The sequence below is a fragment of the Lactuca serriola genome, chromosome 7 (assembly GCF_051521515.1).
Source record: "Lactuca serriola cultivar US96UC23 chromosome 7, Lser_US96UC23_V15, whole genome shotgun sequence".
Taxonomy (NCBI): Eukaryota; Viridiplantae; Streptophyta; class Magnoliopsida; order Asterales; family Asteraceae; genus Lactuca; species Lactuca serriola.
Window position 1 is genome coordinate 147,490,309 of NC_136414.1, and position 21,179 is coordinate 147,511,487.

General features: G+C 34.0%; 1 protein-coding gene and 2 pseudogenes across 1 annotated transcript; all 3 read right to left on the reverse strand.

Moving 5' to 3' along the window:
- On the reverse strand, nt 1-1,255 carry LOC145061253 (xyloglucan endotransglucosylase protein 1-like; annotated as a pseudogene).
- A 6,281-nt stretch (nt 1,256-7,536) lies between these two features.
- LOC145061254 (xyloglucan endotransglucosylase protein 1-like) lies at nt 7,537-8,791 on the reverse strand (annotated as a pseudogene).
- Nucleotides 8,792-15,085: 6,294 nt separating this feature from the next.
- On the reverse strand, nt 15,086-16,341 carry LOC145061261 (xyloglucan endotransglucosylase protein 1-like). The gene is made up of 3 exons (XM_079008690.1): nt 16,035-16,341; nt 15,713-15,906; nt 15,086-15,621 (listed from the first exon to the last, which is right to left on the reverse strand). Exons 1-3 carry the CDS (start codon nt 16,305-16,307, stop codon nt 15,225-15,227), a joined length of 864 nt encoding a protein of 287 aa, XP_078864816.1. The 5' UTR covers nt 16,308-16,341; the 3' UTR covers nt 15,086-15,224.
- Nucleotides 16,342-21,179: the final 4,838 nt, after the last annotated feature.

Below are 21,179 nucleotides of genomic sequence, written 5' to 3' on the forward strand. Positions count from 1 at the left end.
TACATGGAATCTTATACTTGTGTATTTATTTGTATTTTCAATTTGAATGTTTACAATGAATCAAAGAATAAATAATCATGAAGATCAGAAATCGATCAATAAAGAATAAAAAATATGGATATCAAGTTAGTAAGCAGGCTTAAAGGAATCTAGAGGTCTTGCATTCCGCTGAAATACCATTGGGAAACCGTTTGCGGTCGTTGCAGTAGTTGTAGATCATGTGCTTGGTTTGCACCCATCGGATCCTATTTCGGCCAGCTGCATCAAGTCCTTGGGTACTCCATGACTGGTCATCATTTATTGAGCTTGTAGATACTGAATTGGGACCAACTTTTTTGGCATTGGCATTGAATTTCCTGTATAACGCGGTGAAAGGCGCATTAGTCCAGTCGGTCTTCACACGCCCACCTTGGGTTGCCCAGTCATCCGCGTTCCACAGGCTGGCATAAACCCTCATGGGTTGGCTCTTGGGAAATGGGACTCCAGCAGCATCATTGTTATTGAACACCCTTACTGGTATGTTATCTATCAAGAAACTGAAGAGACAAAGAGCTTTATATAGGAACAGCAGAAAAACATGAGAAAGGAAGAGAACCAATTAATGTTTATGTTGGATGCGTGACTTACATAATTCTTAGACTGTTCCATACGATGGTATAGGTGTGGAAGGCTGCGGTAGGGTCAAACCAAAGGTGGAACTGCTGTTCTTTGTTTCCTTTCCCTTGTGAATACACATTGGTGTGAATTGTGTAAGGGTTTCCCGTGGAGTTGCCCAAGAACTCGAAGTCGATCTCATCGTGACCCGCACCTTGTGATGACAACTAATGTGATTTAATACAAAGACATGGTTATTATCAGCCTTTAAAAGATTAATACAAATGAGTGATCACAATATATATATTTAATTCAGATATGAAATTCAAGATTGGAACCGATCGATGGTACTCACGTAGAATGTGGTGACGGTGCCAGCAGAATTGCCTGGTACTAGTTTGAGTTGCATGTCGAACCTTCCAAACAGGTACTCGTGCTTCGACTGGAAACCCGATCCAGAGTATTGGTCGAGTGAAAGTGAAAGATCCTGACCTCCATTCAGAATTTTAGCACGTTCACCCCCAAAACTGATGTCCATGTCATCGTAAAAACTCCCTGCTGATGCTGCTACTATTAGAATTGATATTAAAAGAACAACTGCACAAAGATTAGAGTTCGACTTTGCCATTATTGTTTGTATGGAGAGAGAGAGAGAGAGAGAGAGAGAGAGAGATGTTATGTTTGTGAGAAGTAGTACTGATATCGTTTATATAGAGAGGTGTGGCTGCGTTGACAGTTTTCAATAGGAACCATCCTTGTTACTGAAGGATGTCATGATGGCTAATGGATGCACCAATATCTATTGACGCGTGCCAACTAACATTATTCTTCTGGACAAGGGCAGGAGCGGTGGGTTTTTTTTTCTATACGTCTGGCAAATCAAAAGTAGCAAATTTGTCATATTTGGACCGGTGGTTGACATCATACCTAATATAAATTTGTTTTAATTGTTAATAAGGGAAAATAAAATCCTTAAAACTAATTAAAACTAAAACTAATTATATATCTGTCGGTAAAGGGAACCATCAGCACCGGCGGACTACCAACCGATTAACGATTTAATACATATCGTCGACAAATATATATGAAATCTCGCTAAATTATCAACGTTTTGCCCATTTCGGTGTTAAAACTTATTGATGATACAACTGTATGCAAATTCCCCTAACATCTTCCTTTTCATTTAGTTTTATTACCAAATTCGTCCAATTTATCCAAAAGATTGGTTTCCCTCTCCCTCCTCGGCTTCCCCTTTAAATGAAAACATCACTTGTACGGAATGGAGATTTATATGAAATGGATCAAACTCAACTCTATGTACATTGAATAGAAAAATATGGGAAGGATAGCTACAATATGTTGTTTGAGATTATTTATTTTTGGTTCATTCAGAACATTATTATTATATCATGTACAATTATATTTCTTAACTATCACATTCTTAAAGTTGATTAAAAGTCGGCAAATATTGATTTCTTCGGAGTGGTTGGGATCTTGATTGAGTTCTTGAAATTTAATAGGGAAAGTAAATTTGTGATAGGCTTGAACAAGTACATAGATGTTATAATTTACTGTAGGTGTGAAACCGAAGATGACGTTTGAGGACGAGGACACTCCTTAAAGAGGGTAACTAAGAAATTTACCATTATTTGTTTTTTTGAGTTCTCATATGTGTTGCAATCTAAAATGCATGTTTATAGGGAATAACAGCAGTTAAAACAATTTGTCTTAGTCATAACCTTGTAATGTTGATAATTGAATATTTATATATGTTATAGATTTTTGTTTCTTAATTTAACGGATTCATTGAAAGAAATCAAGAAAAAAATGGTATCATCAATGGGATGAACATTTATCTACCATGCGAACATAATGGATATCTACACGAGGATTGAAATTATCGTAACAAAACATTACATTAGTCTGAAAACAACATGATATTTAGTGTCAAACCAAAATATAGTAGTTACATATGTCTCATATATATAAATATATACCTATATATCCATTTGTGAAGGGAACCAATAATGATAGACTTCTAATTGATCAACGATTTAGTAAAGATCATAAACAAAGATATATAAAATCCCGCTAATATAGCAAATTTGTACCTGTTTAGGTGTTAACACTTATATGTTGATGTCTATTTGAGCCCAATATGCAATTATTGTATTTCGTTTTAGTTTTCATATTTGCTCGCATGTTCTATAACAAAGTTAAATTCTAGACTATAGTTTTAACACAAATAGTACTTGTTTATCTTTTTAGTACAACTTACACCTAAAGTTATTATGAAGTCTTTCCTTGAAGCCACTCCGCAACAGGAGTCCATGCTTTGTCTCTATAGCGACCATGAAATGGAAAGGAACACCAGACTCCTCAAGTAACAATCTCATCGACAAACACATATGAAATCTCACTAAATTACCAACTTTTTTACCTATTTCGGTGGTAACACTTAATGATGATAAAACCGGATGCAAATTCCCCCAAAGATCTTCTTTTCATTAAGTTTCATTACTAAATTCAATCAGTTAATCTAAAATTGTGATTTCCCTCTCCTTCCTCGGTTTTCCCTTTAAATGAAAGCATCACTTGCACGAATAAGAGATTTATAAGAAATGGATCAAATGCAACTCTACTTGTATTAAATAAAGAAATATAGGAAGGAAACCTACAATTTGTTTTTCAAGATTATTTATTCTTAATTCATTATACTTTATCCATTATTATATTATGTACAATTATATTTTTAGCAATCACATTCTTAATGTTAATTAAAAGTTATCATAAAAAGAAAAGGTTGGGATCTTGACTGATTTCTTGAAATTTGGAAGGGAAAGTAAATTCATCATAGGATTGATGTTGTGACTGCAATTTACTATAGGTGTGAAATTGAAGATGTCGTTTGAGGACGAGGAACCTCTTTAAAGAGGCTACATAAGAAATTACCATTTAATGGTGATAACTGAATATTTATATTTGTTATAGTTTTTTTCTTAAATTTAACGGATTTATTGAAAAAAACCAAGAAAAAAATGGTATCATGAATGGGATGAACATGTATCTACCAGTGAACATAACACATATTTACACGAGAGATTGAAACTATAGTAACAAAACATTAGATTAGTCTCAAAACAACATGATATTTAGTTTCAAACCGACATCTAATAGTTATGCATGTCTCAAATGTATAAATACATACAAGCATTATTAGCTATTCAACGTTGGCTTCCAGTTCATTAAGGATTTAATACAAATCATCGACAAATATATATGAAATCTTCCTGATTTAGCACATTTTTACCCATTTTGGTGTTAAAACTTATATGTTGCAGTCTATTTGAGCCTAATATGCAATTATTGTATTTTTATTAAGTTTTCATTTGTGCTTGCATCTTCTGTAACAAAGTTAAAATTCTGGACCTTAATTTTTAGATAAATACACTAATAGAAAAATATCCTTTAATGACAAGAATTGCGTGTCATAGAAGGATACATATGACACGCAAATGCGTGTCAATGAAGGGCCTATCATAAAGGAAGACCGCACGCATTTATGTGTCGTAACCTTACGACGCGCATTTACGACACACAGTGCGTATCATTAAAGCTCGTGTCATAAAGAAAGACAATTTTAAAGGTTTTAAAAAAATATTTTTTTAAATGGATTTAATAATTTCCAAATTAGATGACAATTATTGTCTCAAAATATAAAATAGCATATCATTAAAAAAAAAAAAAAAAGACAATCCATTTAAAAAGATATAGTATGTCAAATAATAATAATCATTCCCATGTTTAAATAAATGTAATACAAAAACTATTTCATCATATCTTATCAATTCCCCTAACAATACACCATCTCCGATTAAGACTTGTATTCAGACCAATTCACCTACCTCAAACGCAACAATTGAAACATGAGACCCAACCGATCCTTTATATAGTCCCTTTGGTCCTTTATCTTTCCATATTAGCCTAGGGACCTCTAAGATTCACATGTGTTTCTTCAATCCATTTTTTGGTCGATTTGATGACACCAAAGTATGCTACACCTATTGCAAGAGATCCAGTTACCCCAGTTGCCTCCTCTCTATAAAAAAACAATACTCAAAAACTAATAGCAAGTGATATAATACTAAATGAATAAATGTTTGATTCGACTAGAGATTCCATCAATGACAGTCACGTGTGTTTCTCCTTCATTGCTCCAAGATTCTTTTCCACTTTCATTTAATTTACCAAGAGTCCAAATGGTTGCAAATTAAATAAAGCAAGATTATTAAAAAAAAGGTTTCTTATTTCTTTAATGGGTTACATAAAAGTCACCATTTTAGCTTTCATGGATTCATCTTCTAAGTTATCACAACTTTTATTAATACAAATAACATGTATAACAACCTACATAGTTTTATCTTCTATTTCAGGATGGTAATAAAATGGAGAATCGATTTGCTAAATGCATAGTAATACCATACATTTACAAACTCCCCTCCAGAAAATTTAGCAAGCAAAAGCAAACATTCCATGAAAATAAACTATCTATAATCTTTTTCGTATTAGAAAGCACAAACCAAAAGGAAAATTAAGAACGCTAACACTAAATCATCAAAAAAAAATCATCAATCTAATTACAAAGTAACAATTGGATTTTGTAACAAATGAAAACAATTTCCAATCATAATCAATATTTCAAACCTAAAAAGTTTAAAAAAATAATATACTTATAAAACGAATAAGTTATTACCAAGTTAGAGAGAGAGAGAGAGATCCGGTACATTGGAGGCTCGCTGAGGCTTAGGCGACATCAATGTTCACTCTAGTCTCCAGTAACGACCTGGACTCCGGCAAAGACAGCTGCACAATGGAGGAAAGATTTTAGGCGGCCAAGTCACAGGAGTCATGAGAGAACGAGTGTTAATGAATAAGAAAGAGAGAATAATAAATGATGTGTGTAAAGGACGAGATTTAATGAACCCTATAAACCTAAACATTTTGTAGAGCTGCAAAAAGAAGAAAGGGAGATGCACAACCGCGAAATGTCATTGGGTTTTCTTCGGATGATGTTTGTACAGAAGAAGGAGGAGACGCATCATAGACATCAAAATGACGAATGGGAGGTGATTAGAGAACAAGGCGCCGAGGTTTTTTAATATTTTCGGGTTTTCAACCCACCCCCCCCCCCCCCGCTAGTTATTAAAGGATGGGAAACGTGTGTCATTCCTCATGAAAACTTACAAAATGACATGCTTATACGACATACTTTTTTTGATAGGTACCCTCAATGTTGTTTTGTGACATTAATTTTAGGGCACGCAAAAGTTTGTCTCCTAAATGCTTCAAATTTTGGGAGAGCTGAACCCTTGCGTTGAAATAATCCACTAAAGAGGGGGTCCATCACATAGCCATAGTATATTTCCAATGCAATAAAGTTATGTAGTGTCTTTTTTCTTTCATCAAGGGGTATTTTCATGGGTTTGCCTTCGTATCGTGTTCATACCGTTGTATTGAATGATCCCGGATGCTTGCTTTCTTTTCATATAATGCATACAGCTTTGGTTGCTGGTTGGGCCGGTTCTATGGCCCTGTATGAATTAGCAGTTTTTGATCCTTCTGACCCTGTTCTTGATCCAATGTGGAGACAGAATATGTTCGTTACACCCTTCATGACTCGTTTAGGAATAACCAATTCATCGGGTAGTTGGAGTATCACGGGGAGTTTTATGTATCATAAATCATTGTGTGCCATGGTTCGCATGCCATTAAAGTGCTGTTTTTTAGTAGTGATAGTACTTTTTAATCTTTTTAGTACAACTTACACCTAAAGTTACCGAGAAGTCTTTCGTTGTAGCAACTCAGTAATAGGAGCCCTTTCCTTTGTCTTCATAGCGACAATGTGGTTGAAAGAAAGATCAGGCTCCTCAACTCACAATATCCCAGGTGGAAAATAATCAACCAATCTTCTGCCACCTAAACTTAATCTTTGTTAACCACATCTCTCTATAGGCCTTCCTTCTTTCCAACTATCTTTCCAAGTATCTAGAAACCAATTGACGCTTTACATAGATTCAACTTCTGTATCATGATTGCCTTGGAAAACATGTCTACTAGATTCTTAGTACCAAGGATCTTCTTTGGGTTCCGAGTCCAATGGCTAATTGATTGTTTGATAAACCGTTACTTCATCTACACATACTTTGTTCTATCATGAATGATTAGATTCTTTGAAAGGTGAAATGCACTATGGTTTTAATAAAGTAGGACACAGTCTTTTTTTGCCCAAATATATGAAAATTTTCAACCAAATAAGTTCTAAGGATAATTTTTTCAATTTCCATTCATTATGCTTCTATGGTTAATAGATGAATACTCTTTCCAAAGTGTGGATATCCAACTGATGGTTATACCCGCAATGGTATACAAAAACCCTGTTATGGTTTTCCCTAAATATCTAGAACATCTCTTATCTACATCACTGAAGCCTTCTATGACTAGTTTCTTTCTTCTGAAAGGTAAGGTAACCACATAAGTGCTTTTCAAATAGCATAACGACCACTTCATCCCTTCCTAATTTTTTTCTTGTATTTGACATAAACCTGCTACCGCCTCCCACTACATTACAATTTAAGATCTAGTGCATAACGTATCATATATACATGAAGTTACAATTAACTAAGGCATACGAGACTTTAGCCATTTCTTCCACATACAATGTTTCCTATCGAAAACAATGATAGACCTCTAGGATCATTTTTTGTTGTTAATTCTACACATAATGAAGTTTGTATGTAGTGTCGAAAAAAAAAGGATTTTAGAAATTATAATGTTTTTACTAATGACTTTCGATTTTGACCAACTAAACTATATAATTAGATATGAACGAAAAAGATATTTCAATTATTGTAGTGTGCTGTTAGACAATGCGTTTTTAAAGTGTACATGGAATCTTATACTTGTGTATTTATTTGTATTTTCAATTTGAATGTTTACAATGAATCAAAGAATAAATAATCATGAAGATCAGAAATCGATCAATAAAGAATAAAAAATATGGATATCAAGTTAGTAAGCAGGCTTAAAGGAATCTAGAGGTCTTGCATTCCGCTGAAATACCATTGGGAAACCGTTTGCGGTCGTTGCAGTAGTTGTAGATCATGTGCTTGGTTTGCACCCATCGGATCCTATTTCGGCCAGCTGCATCAAGTCCTTGGGTACTCCATGACTGGTCATCATTTATTGAGCTTGTAGATACTGAATTGGGACCAACTTTTTTGGCATTGGCATTGAATTTCCTGTATAACGCGGTGAAAGGCGCATTAGTCCAGTCGGTCTTCACACGCCCACCTTGGGTTGCCCAGTCATCCGCGTTCCACAGGCTGGCATAAACCCTCATGGGTTGGCTCTTGGGAAATGGGACTCCAGCAGCATCATTGTTATTGAACACCCTTACTGGTATGTTATCTATCAAGAAACTGAAGAGACAAAGAGCTTTATATAGGAACAGCAGAAAAACATGAGAAAGGAAGAGAACCAATTAATGTTTATGTTGGATGCGTGACTTACATAATTCTTAGACTGTTCCATACGATGGTATAGGTGTGGAAGGCTGCGGTAGGGTCAAACCAAAGGTGGAACTGCTGTTCTTTGTTTCCTTTCCCTTGTGAATACACATTGGTGTGAATTGTGTAAGGGTTTCCCGTGGAGTTGCCCAAGAACTCGAAGTCGATCTCATCGTGACCCGCACCTTGTGATGACAACTAATGTGATTTAATACAAAGACATGGTTATTATCAGCCTTTAAAAGATTAATACAAATGAGTGATCACAATATATATATTTAATTCAGATATGAAATTCAAGATTGGAACCGATCGATGGTACTCACGTAGAATGTGGTGACGGTGCCAGCAGAATTGCCTGGTACTAGTTTGAGTTGCATGTCGAACCTTCCAAACAGGTACTCGTGCTTCGACTGGAAACCCGATCCAGAGTATTGGTCGAGTGAAAGTGAAAGATCCTGACCTCCATTCAGAATTTTAGCACGTTCACCCCCAAAACTGATGTCCATGTCATCGTAAAAACTCCCTGCTGATGCTGCTACTATTAGAATTGATATTAAAAGAACAACTGCACAAAGATTAGAGTTCGACTTTGCCATTATTGTTTGTATGGAGAGAGAGAGAGAGAGAGAGAGAGAGAGATGTTATGTTTGTGAGAAGTAGTACTGATATCGTTTATATAGAGAGGTGTGGCTGCGTTGACAGTTTTCAATAGGAACCATCCTTGTTACTGAAGGATGTCATGATGGCTAATGGATGCACCAATATCTATTGACGCGTGCCAACTAACATTATTCTTCTGGACAAGGGCAGGAGCGGTGGGTTTTTTTTTCTATACGTCTGGCAAATCAAAAGTAGCAAATTTGTCATATTTGGACCGGTGGTTGACATCATACCTAATATAAATTTGTTTTAATTGTTAATAAGGGAAAATAAAATCCTTAAAACTAATTAAAACTAAAACTAATTATATATCTGTCGGTAAAGGGAACCATCAGCACCGGCGGACTACCAACTGATTAACGATTTAATACATATCGTCGACAAATATATATGAAATCTCGCTAAATTATCAACGTTTTGCCCATTTCGGTGTTAAAACTTATTGATGATACAACTGTATGCAAATTCCCCTAACATCTTCCTTTTCATTTAGTTTTATTACCAAATTCGTCCAATTTATCCAAAAGATTGGTTTCCCTCTCCCTCCTCGGCTTCCCCTTTAAATGAAAACATCACTTGTACGGAATGGAGATTTATATGAAATGGATCAAACTCAACTCTATGTACATTGAATAGAAAAATATGGGAAGGATAGCTACAATATGTTGTTTGAGATTATTTATTTTTGGTTCATTCAGAACATTATTATTATATCATGTACAATTATATTTCTTAACTATCACATTCTTAAAGTTGATTAAAAGTCGGCAAATATTGATTTCTTCGGAGTGGTTGGGATCTTGATTGAGTTCTTGAAATTTAATAGGGAAAGTAAATTTGTGATAGGCTTGAACAAGTACATAGATGTTATAATTTACTGTAGGTGTGAAACCGAAGATGACGTTTGAGGACGAGGACACTCCTTAAAGAGGGTAACTAAGAAATTTACCATTATTTGTTTTTTTGAGTTCTCAAATGTGTTGCAATCTAAAATGCATGTTTATAGGGAATAACAGCAGTTAAAACAATTTGTCTTAGTCATAACCTTGTAATGTTGATAATTGAATATTTATATATGTTATAGATTTTTGTTTCTTAATTTAACGGATTCATTGAAAGAAATCAAGAAAAAAATGGTATCATCAATGGGATGAACATTTATCTACCATGCGAACATAATGGATATCTACACGAGGATTGAAATTATCGTAACAAAACATTACATTAGTCTGAAAACAACATGATATTTAGTGTCAAACCAAAATATAGTAGTTACATATGTCTCATATATATAAATATATACCTATATATCCATTTGTGAAGGGAACCAATAATGATAGACTTCTAATTGATCAACGATTTAGTAAAGATCATAAACAAAGATATATAAAATCCCGCTAATATAGCAAATTTGTACCTGTTTAGGTGTTAACACTTATATGTTGATGTCTATTTGAGCCCAATATGCAATTATTGTATTTCGTTTTAGTTTTCATATTTGCTCGCATGTTCTATAACAAAGTTAAATTCTAGACTATAGTTTTAACACAAATAGTACTTGTTTATCTTTTTAGTACAACTTACACCTAAAGTTATTATGAAGTCTTTCCTTGAAGCCACTCCGCAACAGGAGTCCATGCTTTGTCTCTATAGCGACCATGAAATGGAAAGGAACACCAGACTCCTCAAGTAACAATCTCATCGACAAACACATATGAAATCTCACTAAATTACCAACTTTTTTACCTATTTCGGTGGTAACACTTAATGATGATAAAACCGGATGCAAATTCCCCCAAAGATCTTCTTTTCATTAAGTTTCATTACTAAATTCAATCAGTTAATCTAAAATTGTGATTTCCCTCTCCTTCCTCGGTTTTCCCTTTAAATGAAAGCATCACTTGCACGAATAAGAGATTTATAAGAAATGGATCAAATGCAACTCTACTTGTATTAAATAAAGAAATATAGGAAGGAAACCTACAATTTGTTTTTCAAGATTATTTATTCTTAATTCATTATACTTTATCCATTATTATATTATGTACAATTATATTTTTAGCAATCACATTCTTAATGTTAATTAAAAGTTATCATAAAAAGAAAAGGTTGGGATCTTGACTGATTTCTTGAAATTTGGAAGGGAAAGTAAATTCATCATAGGATTGATGTTGTGACTGCAATTTACTATAGGTGTGAAATTGAAGATGTCGTTTGAGGACGAGGAACCTCTTTAAAGAGGCTACATAAGAAATTACCATTTAATGGTGATAACTGAATATTTATATTTGTTATAGTTTTTTTCTTAAATTTAACGGATTTATTGAAAAAAACCAAGAAAAAAATGGTATCATGAATGGGATGAACATGTATCTACCAGTGAACATAACACATATTTACACGAGAGATTGAAACTATAGTAACAAAACATTAGATTAGTCTCAAAACAACATGATATTTAGTTTCAAACCGACATCTAATAGTTATGCATGTCTCAAATGTATAAATACATACAAGCATTATTAGCTATTCAACGTTGGCTTCCAGTTCATTAAGGATTTAATACAAATCATCGACAAATATATATGAAATCTTCCTGATTTAGCACATTTTTACCCATTTTGGTGTTAAAACTTATATGTTGCAGTCTATTTGAGCCTAATATGCAATTATTGTATTTTTATTAAGTTTTCATTTGTGCTTGCATCTTCTGTAACAAAGTTAAAATTCTGGACCTTAATTTTTAGATAAATACACTAATAGAAAAATATCCTTTAATGACAAGAATTGCGTGTCATAGAAGGATACATATGACACGCAAATGCGTGTCAATGAAGGGCCTATCATAAAGGAAGACCGCACGCATTTATGTGTCGTAACCTTACGACGCGCATTTACGACACACAGTGCGTATCATTAAAGCTCGTGTCATAAAGAAAGACAATTTTAAAGGTTTTAAAAAAATATTTTTTTAAATGGATTTAATAATTTCCAAATTAGATGACAATTATTGTCTCAAAATATAAAATAGCATATCATTAAAAAAAAAAAAAAAAAGACAATCCATTTAAAAAGATATAGTATGTCAAATAATAATAATCATTCCCATGTTTAAATAAATGTAATACAAAAACTATTTCATCATATCTTATCAATTCCCCTAACAATACACCATCTCCGATTAAGACTTGTATTCAGACCAATTCACCTACCTCAAACGCAACAATTGAAACATGAGACCCAACCGATCCTTTATATAGTCCCTTTGGTCCATTATCTTTCCATATTAGCCTAGGGACCTCTAAGATTCACATGTGTTTCTTCAATCCATTTTTTGGTCGATTTGATGACACCAAAGTATGCTACACCTATTGCAAGAGATCCAGTTACCCCAGTTGCCTCCTCTCTATAAAAAAAACAATACTCAAAAACTAATAGCAAGTGATATAATACTAAATGAATAAATGTTTGATTCGACTAGAGATTCCATCAATGACAGTCACGTGTGTTTCTCCTTCATTGCTCCAAGATTCTTTTCCACTTTCATTTAATTTACCAAGAGTCCAAATGGTTGCAAATTAAATAAAGCAAGATTATTAAAAAAAAGGTTTCTTATTTCTTTAATGGGTTACATAAAAGTCACCATTTTAGCTTTCATGGATTCATCTTCTAAGTTATCACAACTTTTATTAATACAAATAACATGTATAACAACCTACATAGTTTTATCTTCTATTTCAGGATGGTAATAAAATGGAGAATCGATTTGCTAAATGCATAGTAATACCATACATTTACAAACTCCCCTACAGAAAATTTAGCAAGCAAAAGCAAACATTCCATGAAAATAAACTATCTATAATCTTTTTCGTATTAGAAAGCACAAACCAAAAGGAAAATTAAGAACGCTAACACTAAATCATCAAAAAAAAATCATCAATCTAATTACAAAGTAACAATTGGATTTTGTAACAAATGAAAACAATTTCCAATCATAATCAATATTTCAAACCTAAAAAGTTTAAAAAAATAATATACTTATAAAACGAATAAGTTATTACCAAGTTAGAGAGAGAGAGAGAGAGAGAGAGAGATCCGGTACATTGGAGGCTCGCTGAGGCTTAGGCGACATCAATGTTCACTCTAGTCTCCAGTAACGACCTGGACTCCGGCAAAGACAGCTGCACAATGGAGGAAAGATTTTAGGCGGCCAAGTCACAGGAGTCATGAGAGAACGAGTGTTAATGAATAAGAAAGAGAGAATAATAAATGATGTGTGTAAAGGACGAGATTTAATGAACCCTATAAACCTAAACATTTTGTAGAGCTGCAAAAAGAAGAAAGGGAGATGCACAACGGCGAAATGTCATTGGGTTTTCTTCGGATGATGTTTGTACAGAAGAAGGAGGAGACGCATCATAGACATCAAAATGACGAATGGGAGGTGATTAGAGAACAAGGCGCCGAGGTTTTTTAATATTTTCGGGTTTTCAACCCACCCCCCCCCCCCCCCCCGCTAGTTATTAAAGGATGGGAAACGTGTGTCATTCCTCATGAAAACTTACAAAATGACATGCTTATACGACATACTTTTTTTGATAGGTACCCTCAATGTTGTTTTGTGACATTAATTTTAGGGCACGCAAAAGTTTGTCTCCTAAATGCTTCAAATTTTGGGAGAGCTGAACCCTTGCGTTGAAATAATCCACTAAAGAGGGGGTCCATCACATAGCCATAGTATATTTCCAATGCAATAAAGTTATGTAGTGTCTTTTTTCTTTCATCAAGGGGTATTTTCATGGGTTTGCCTTCGTATCGTGTTCATAACGTTGTATTGAATGATCCCGGATGCTTGCTTTCTTTTCATATAATGCATACAGCTTTGGTTGCTGGTTGGGCCGGTTCTATGGCCCTGTATGAATTAGCAGTTTTTGATCCTTCTGACCCTGTTCTTGATCCAATGTGGAGACAGAATATGTTCGTTACACCCTTCATGACTCGTTTAGGAATAACCAATTCATCAGGTAGTTGGAGTATCACGGGGAGTTTTATGTATCATAAATCATTGTGTGCCATGGTTCGCATGCCATTAAAGTGCTGTTTTTTAGTAGTGATAGTACTTTTTAATCTTTTTAGTACAACTTACACCTAAAGTTACCGAGAAGTCTTTCGTTGTAGCAACTCAGTAATAGGAGCCCTTTCCTTTGTCTTCATAGCGACAATGTGGTTGAAAGAAAGATCAGGCTCCTCAACTCACAATATCCCAGGTGGAAAATAATCAACCAATCTTCTGCCACCTAAACTTAATCTTTGTTAACCACATCTCTCTATAGGCCTTCCTTCTTTCCAACTATCTTTCCAAGTATCTAGAAACCAATTGACGCTTTACATAGATTCAACTTCTGTATCATGATTGCCTTGGAAAACATGTCTACTAGATTCTTAGTACCAAGGATCTTCTTTGGGTTCCGAGTCCAATGGCTAATTGATTGTTTGATAAACCGTTACTTCATCTACACATACTTTGTTCTATCATGAATGATTAGATTCTTTGAAAGGTGAAATGCACTATGGTTTTAATAAAGTAGGACACAGTCTTTTTTTGCCCAAATATATGAAAATTTTCAACCAAATAAGTTCTAAGGATAATTTTTTCAATTTCCATTCATTATGCTTCTATGGTTAATAGATGAATACTCTTTCCAAAGTGTGGATATCCAACTGATGGTTATACCCGCAATGGTATACAAAAACCCTGTTATGGTTTTCCCTAAATATCTAGAACATCTCTTATCTACATCACTGAAGCCTTCTATGACTAGTTTCTTTCTTCTGAAAGGTAAGGTAACCACATAAGTGCTTTTCAAATAGCATAACGACCACTTCATCCCTTCCTAATTTTTTTCTTGTATTTGACATAAACCTGCTACCGCCTCCCACTACATTACAATTTAAGATCTAGTGCATAACGTATCATATATACATGAAGTTACAATTAACTAAGGCATACGAGACTTTAGCCATTTCTTCCACATACAATGTTTCCTATCGAAAACAATGATAGACCTCTAGGATCATTTTTTGTTGTTAATTCTACACATAATGAAGTTTGTATGTAGTGTCGAAAAAAAAAGGATTTTAGAAATTATAATGTTTTTACTAATGACTTTCGATTTTGACCAACTAAACTATATAATTAGATATGAACGAAAAAGATATTTCAATTATTGTAGTGTGCTGTTAGACAATGCGTTTTTAAAGTGTACATGGAATCTTATACTTGTGTATTTATTTGTATTTTCAATTTGAATGTTTACAATGAATCAAAGAATAAATAATCATGAAGATCAGAAATCGATCAATAAAGAATAAAAAATATGGATATCAAGTTAGTAAGCAGGCTTAAAGGAATCTAGAGGTCTTGCATTCCGCTGAAATACCATTGGGAAACCGTTTGCGGTCGTTGCAGTAGTTGTAGATCATGTGCTTGGTTTGCACCCATCGGATCCTATTTCGGCCAGCTGCATCAAGTCCTTGGGTACTCCATGACTGGTCATCATTTATTGAGCTTGTAGATACTGAATTGGGACCAACTTTTTTGGCATTGGCATTGAATTTCCTGTATAACGCGGTGAAAGGCGCATTAGTCCAGTCGGTCTTCACACGCCCACCTTGGGTTGCCCAGTCATCCGCGTTCCACAGGCTGGCATAAACCCTCATGGGTTGGCTCTTGGGAAATGGGACTCCAGCAGCATCATTGTTATTGAACACCCTTACTGGTATGTTATCTATCAAGAAACTGAAGAGACAAAGAGCTTTATATAGGAACAGCAGAAAAACATGAGAAAGGAAGAGAACCAATTAATGTTTATGTTGGATGCGTGACTTACATAATTCTTAGACTGTTCCATACGATGGTATAGGTGTGGAAGGCTGCGGTAGGGTCAAACCAAAGGTGGAACTGCTGTTCTTTGTTTCCTTTCCCTTGTGAATACACATTGGTGTGAATTGTGTAAGGGTTTCCCGTGGAGTTGCCCAAGAACTCGAAGTCGATCTCATCGTGACCCGCACCTTGTGATGACAACTAATGTGATTTAATACAAAGACATGGTTATTATCAGCCTTTAAAAGATTAATACAAATGAGTGATCACAATATATATATTTAATTCAGATATGAAATTCAAGATTGGAACCGATCGATGGTACTCACGTAGAATGTGGTGACGGTGCCAGCAGAATTGCCTGGTACTAGTTTGAGTTGCATGTCGAACCTTCCAAACAGGTACTCGTGCTTCGACTGGAAACCCGATCCAGAGTATTGGTCGAGTGAAAGTGAAAGATCCTGACCTCCATTCAGAATTTTAGCACGTTCACCCCCAAAACTGATGTCCATGTCATCGTAAAAACTCCCTGCTGATACTGCTACTATTAGAATTGATATTAAAAGAACAACTGCACAAAGATTAGAGTTCGACTTTGCCATTATTGTTTGTATGGAGAGAGAGAGAGAGAGAGAGAGAGAGAGAGAGAGAGATGTTATGTTTGTGAGAAGTAGTACTGATATCGTTTATATAGAGAGGTGTGGCTGCGTTGACAGTTTTCAATAGGAACCATCCTTGTTACTGAAGGATGTCATGATGGCTAATGGATGCACCAATATCTATTGACGCGTGCCAACTAACATTATTCTTCTGGACAAGGGCAGGAGCGGTGGGTTTTTTTTTCTATACGTCTGGCAAATCAAAAGTAGCAAATTTGTCATATTTGAACCGGTGGTTGACATCATACCTAATATAAATTTGTTTTAATTGTTAATAAGGGAAAATAAAATCCTTAAAACTAATTAAAACTAAAACTAATTATATATCTGTCGGTAAAGGGAACCATCAGCACCGGCGGACTACCAACTGATTAACGATTTAATACATATCGTCGACAAATATATATGAAATCTCGCTAAATTATCAACGTTTTGCCCATTTCGGTGTTAAAACTTATTGATGATACAACTGTATGCAAATTCCCCTAACATCTTCCTTTTCATTTAGTTTTATTACCAAATTCGTCCAATTTATCCAAAAGATTGGTTTCCCTCTCCCTCCTCGGCTTCCCCTTTAAATGAAAACATCACTTGTACGGAATGGAGATTTATATGAAATGGATCAAACTCAACTCTATGTACATTGAATAGAAAAATATGGGAAGGATAGCTACAATATGTTGTTTGAGATTATTTATTTTTGGTTCATTCAGAACATTATTATTATATCATGTACAATTATATTTCTTAACTATCACATTCTTAAAGTTGATTAAAAGTCGGCAAATATTGATTTCTTCGGAGTGGTTGGGATCTTGATTGAGTTCTTGAAATTTAATAGGGAAAGTAAATTTGTGATAGGCTTGAACAAGTACATAGATGTTATAATTTACTGTAGGTGTGAAACCGAAGATGACGTTTGAGGACGAGGACACTCCTTAAAGAGGGTAACTAAGAAATTTACCATTATTTGTTTTTTTGAGTTCTCAAATGTGTTGCAATCTAAAATGCATGTTTATAGGGAATAACAGCAGTTAAAACAATTTGTCTTAGTCATAACCTTGTAATGTTGATAATTGAATATTTATATATGTTATAGATTTTTGTTTCTTAATTTAACGGATTCATTGAAAGAAATCAAGAAAAAAATGGTATCATCAATGGGATGAACATTTATCTACCATGCGAACATAATGGATATCTACACGAGGATTGAAATTATCGTAACAAAACATTACATTAGTCTGAAAACAACATGATATTTAGTGTCAAACCAAAATATAGTAGTTACATATGTCTCATATATATAAATATATACCTATATATCCATTTGTGAAGGGAACCAATAATGATAGACTTCTAATTGATCAACGATTTAGTAAAGATCATAAACAAAGATATATAAAATCCCGCTAATATAGCAAATTTGTACCTGTTTAGGTGTTAACACTTATATGTTGATGTCTATTTGAGCCCAATATGCAATTATTGTATTTCGTTTTAGTTTTCATATTTGCTCGCATGTTCTATAACAAAGTTAAATTCTAGACTATAGTTTTAACACAAATAGTACTTGTTTATCTTTTTAGTACAACTTACACCTAAAGTTATTATGAAGTCTTTCCTTGAAGCCACTCCGCAACAGGAGTCCATGCTTTGTCTCTATAGCGACCATGAAATGGAAAGGAACACCAGACTCCTCAAGTAACAATCTCATCGACAAACACATATGAAATCTCACTAAATTACCAACTTTTTTACCTATTTCGGTGGTAACACTTAATGATGATAAAACCGGATGCAAATTCCCCCAAAGATCTTCTTTTCATTAAGTTTCATTACTAAATTCAATCAGTTAATCTAAAATTGTGATTTCCCTCTCCTTCCTCGGTTTTCCCTTTAAATGAAAGCATCACTTGCACGAATAAGAGATTTATAAGAAATGGATCAAATGCAACTCTACTTGTATTAAATAAAGAAATATAGGAAGGAAACCTACAATTTGTTTTTCAAGATTATTTATTCTTAATTCATTATACTTTATCCATTATTATATTATGTACAATTATATTTTTAGCAATCACATTCTTAATGTTAATTAAAAGTTATCATAAAAAGAAAAGGTTGGGATCTTGACTGATTTCTTGAAATTTGGAAGGGAAAGTAAATTCATCATAGGATTGATGTTGTGACTGCAATTTACTATAGGTGTGAAATTGAAGATGTCGTTTGAGGACGAGGAACCTCTTTAAAGAGGCTACATAAGAAATTACCATTTAATGGTGATAACTGAATATTTATATTTGTTATAGTTTTTTTCTTAAATTTAACGGATTTATTGAAAAAAACCAAGAAAAAAATGGTATCATGAATGGGATGAACATGTATCTACCAGTGAACATAACACATATTTACACGAGAGATTGAAACTATAGTAACAAAACATTAGATTAGTCTCAAAACAACATGATATTTAGTTTCAAACCGACATCTAATAGTTATGCATGTCTCAAATGTATAAATACATACAAGCATTATTAGCTATTCAACGTTGGCTTCCAGTTCATTAAGGATTTAATACAAATCATCGACAAATATATATGAAATCTTCCTGATTTAGCACATTTTTACCCATTTTGGTGTTAAAACTTATATGTTGCAGTCTATTTGAGCCTAATATGCAATTATTGTATTTTTATTAAGTTTTCATTTGTGCTTGCATCTTCTGTAACAAAGTTAAAATTCTGGACCTTAATTTTTAGATAAATACACTAATAGAAAAATATCCTTTAATGACAAGAATTGCGTGTCATAGAAGGATACATATGACACACAAATGCGTGTCAATGAAGGGCCTATCATAAAGGAAGACCGCACGCATTTATGTGTCGTAACCTTACGACGCGCATTTACACACACAGTGCGTATCATTAAAGCTCGTGTCATAAAGAAAGACAATTTTAAAGGTTTTAAAAAAATATTTTTTTAAATGGATTTAATAATTTCCAAATTAGATGACAATTATTGTCTCAAAATATAAAATAGCATATCATTAAAAAAAAAAAAAAAAGACAATCCATTTAAAAAGATATAGTATGTCAAATAATAATAATCATTCCCATGTTTAAATAAATGTAATACAAAAACTATTTCATCATATCTTATCAATTCCCCTAACAATACACCATCTCCGATTAAGACTTGTATTCAGACCAATTCACCTACCTCAAACGCAACAATTGAAACATGAGACCCAACCGATCCTTTATATAGTCCCTTTGGTCCTTTATCTTTCCATATTAGCCTAGGGACCTCTAAGATTCACATGTGTTTCTTCAATCCATTTTTTGGTCGATTTGATGACACCAAAGTATGCTACACCTATTGCAAGAGATCCAGTTACCCCAGTTGCCTCCTCTCTATAAAAAAACAATACTCAAAAACTAATAGCAAGTGATATAATACTAAATGAATAAATGTTTGATTCGACTAGAGATTCCATCAATGACAGTCACGTGTGTTTCTCCTTCATTGCTCCAAGATTCTTTTCCACTTTCATTTAATTTACCAAGAGTCCAAATGGTTGCAAATTAAATAAAGCAAGATTATTAAAAAAAAGGTTTCTTATTTCTTTAATGGGTTACATAAAAGTCACCATTTTAGCTTTCATGGATTCATCTTCTAAGTTATCACAACTTTTATTAATACAAATAACATGTATAACAACCTACATAGTTTTATCTTCTATTTCAGGATGGTAATAAAATGGAGAATCGATTTGCTAAATGCATAGTAATACCATACATTTACAAACTCCCCTACAGAAAATTTAGCAAGCAAAAGCAAACATTCCATGAAAATAAACTATCTATAATCTTTTTCGTATTAGAAAGCACAAACCAAAAGGAAAATTAAGAACGCTAACACTAAATCATCAAAAAAAAATCATCAATCTAATTACAAAGTAACAATTGGATTTTGTAACAAATGAAAACAATTTCCAATCATAATCAATATTTCAAACCTAAAAAGTTTAAAAAAATAATATACTTATAAAACGAATAAGTTATTACCAAGTTAGAGAGAGAGAGAGAGAGAGAGAGAGATCCGGTACATTGGAGGCTCGCTGAGGCTTAGGCGACATCAATGTTCACTCTAGTCTCCAGTAACGACATGGACTCCGGCAAAGACAGCTGCACAATGGAGGAAAGATTTTAGGCGGCCAAGTCACAGGAGTCATGAGAGAACGAGTGTTAATGAATAAGAAAGAGAGAATAATAAATGATGTGTGTAAAGGACGAGATTTAATGAACCCTATAAACCTAAACATTTTGTAGAGCTGCAAAAAGAAGAAAGGGAGATGCACAACGGCGAAATGTCATTGGGTTTTCTTCGGATGATGTTTGTACAGAAGAAGGAGGAGACGCATCATAGACATCAAAATGACGAATGGGAGGTGATTAGAGAACAAGGCGCCGAGGTTTTTTAATATTTTCGGGTTTTCAACCCACCCCCCCCCCCCGCTAGTTATTAAAGGATGGGAAACGTGTGTCATTCCTCATGAAAACTTACAAAATGACATGCTTATACGACATACTTTTTTTGATAGGTACCCTCAATGTTGTTTTGTGACATTAATTTTAGGGCACGCAAAAGTTTGTCTCCTAAATGCTTCAAATTTTGGGAGAGCTGAACCCTTGCGTTGAAATAATCCACTAAAGAGGGGGTCCATCACATAGCCATAGTATATTTCCAATGCAATAAAGTTATGTAGTGTCTTTTTTCTTTCATCAAGGGGTATTTTCATGGGTTTGC

What these genes read in the sequence shown, in the direction of transcription:
- LOC145061261 (XM_079008690.1), bottom strand. Translation starts at nt 16,307, where the DNA reads ATGGCAAAGTCGAACTCTAATCTTTGTGCAGTTGTTCTTTTAATATCA. An exon ending in GCACCGTCACCACATTCTAC is followed by an intron (nt 15,907 to 16,034) that starts GTGAGTACCATC and finishes AAATCACATTAG; the next exon opens with TTGTCATCACAAGGTGCGGG. An exon ending in TGGAACAGTCTAAGAATTAT is followed by an intron (nt 15,622 to 15,712) that starts GTAAGTCACGCA and finishes TTGTCTCTTCAG; the next exon opens with TTTCTTGATAGATAACATAC.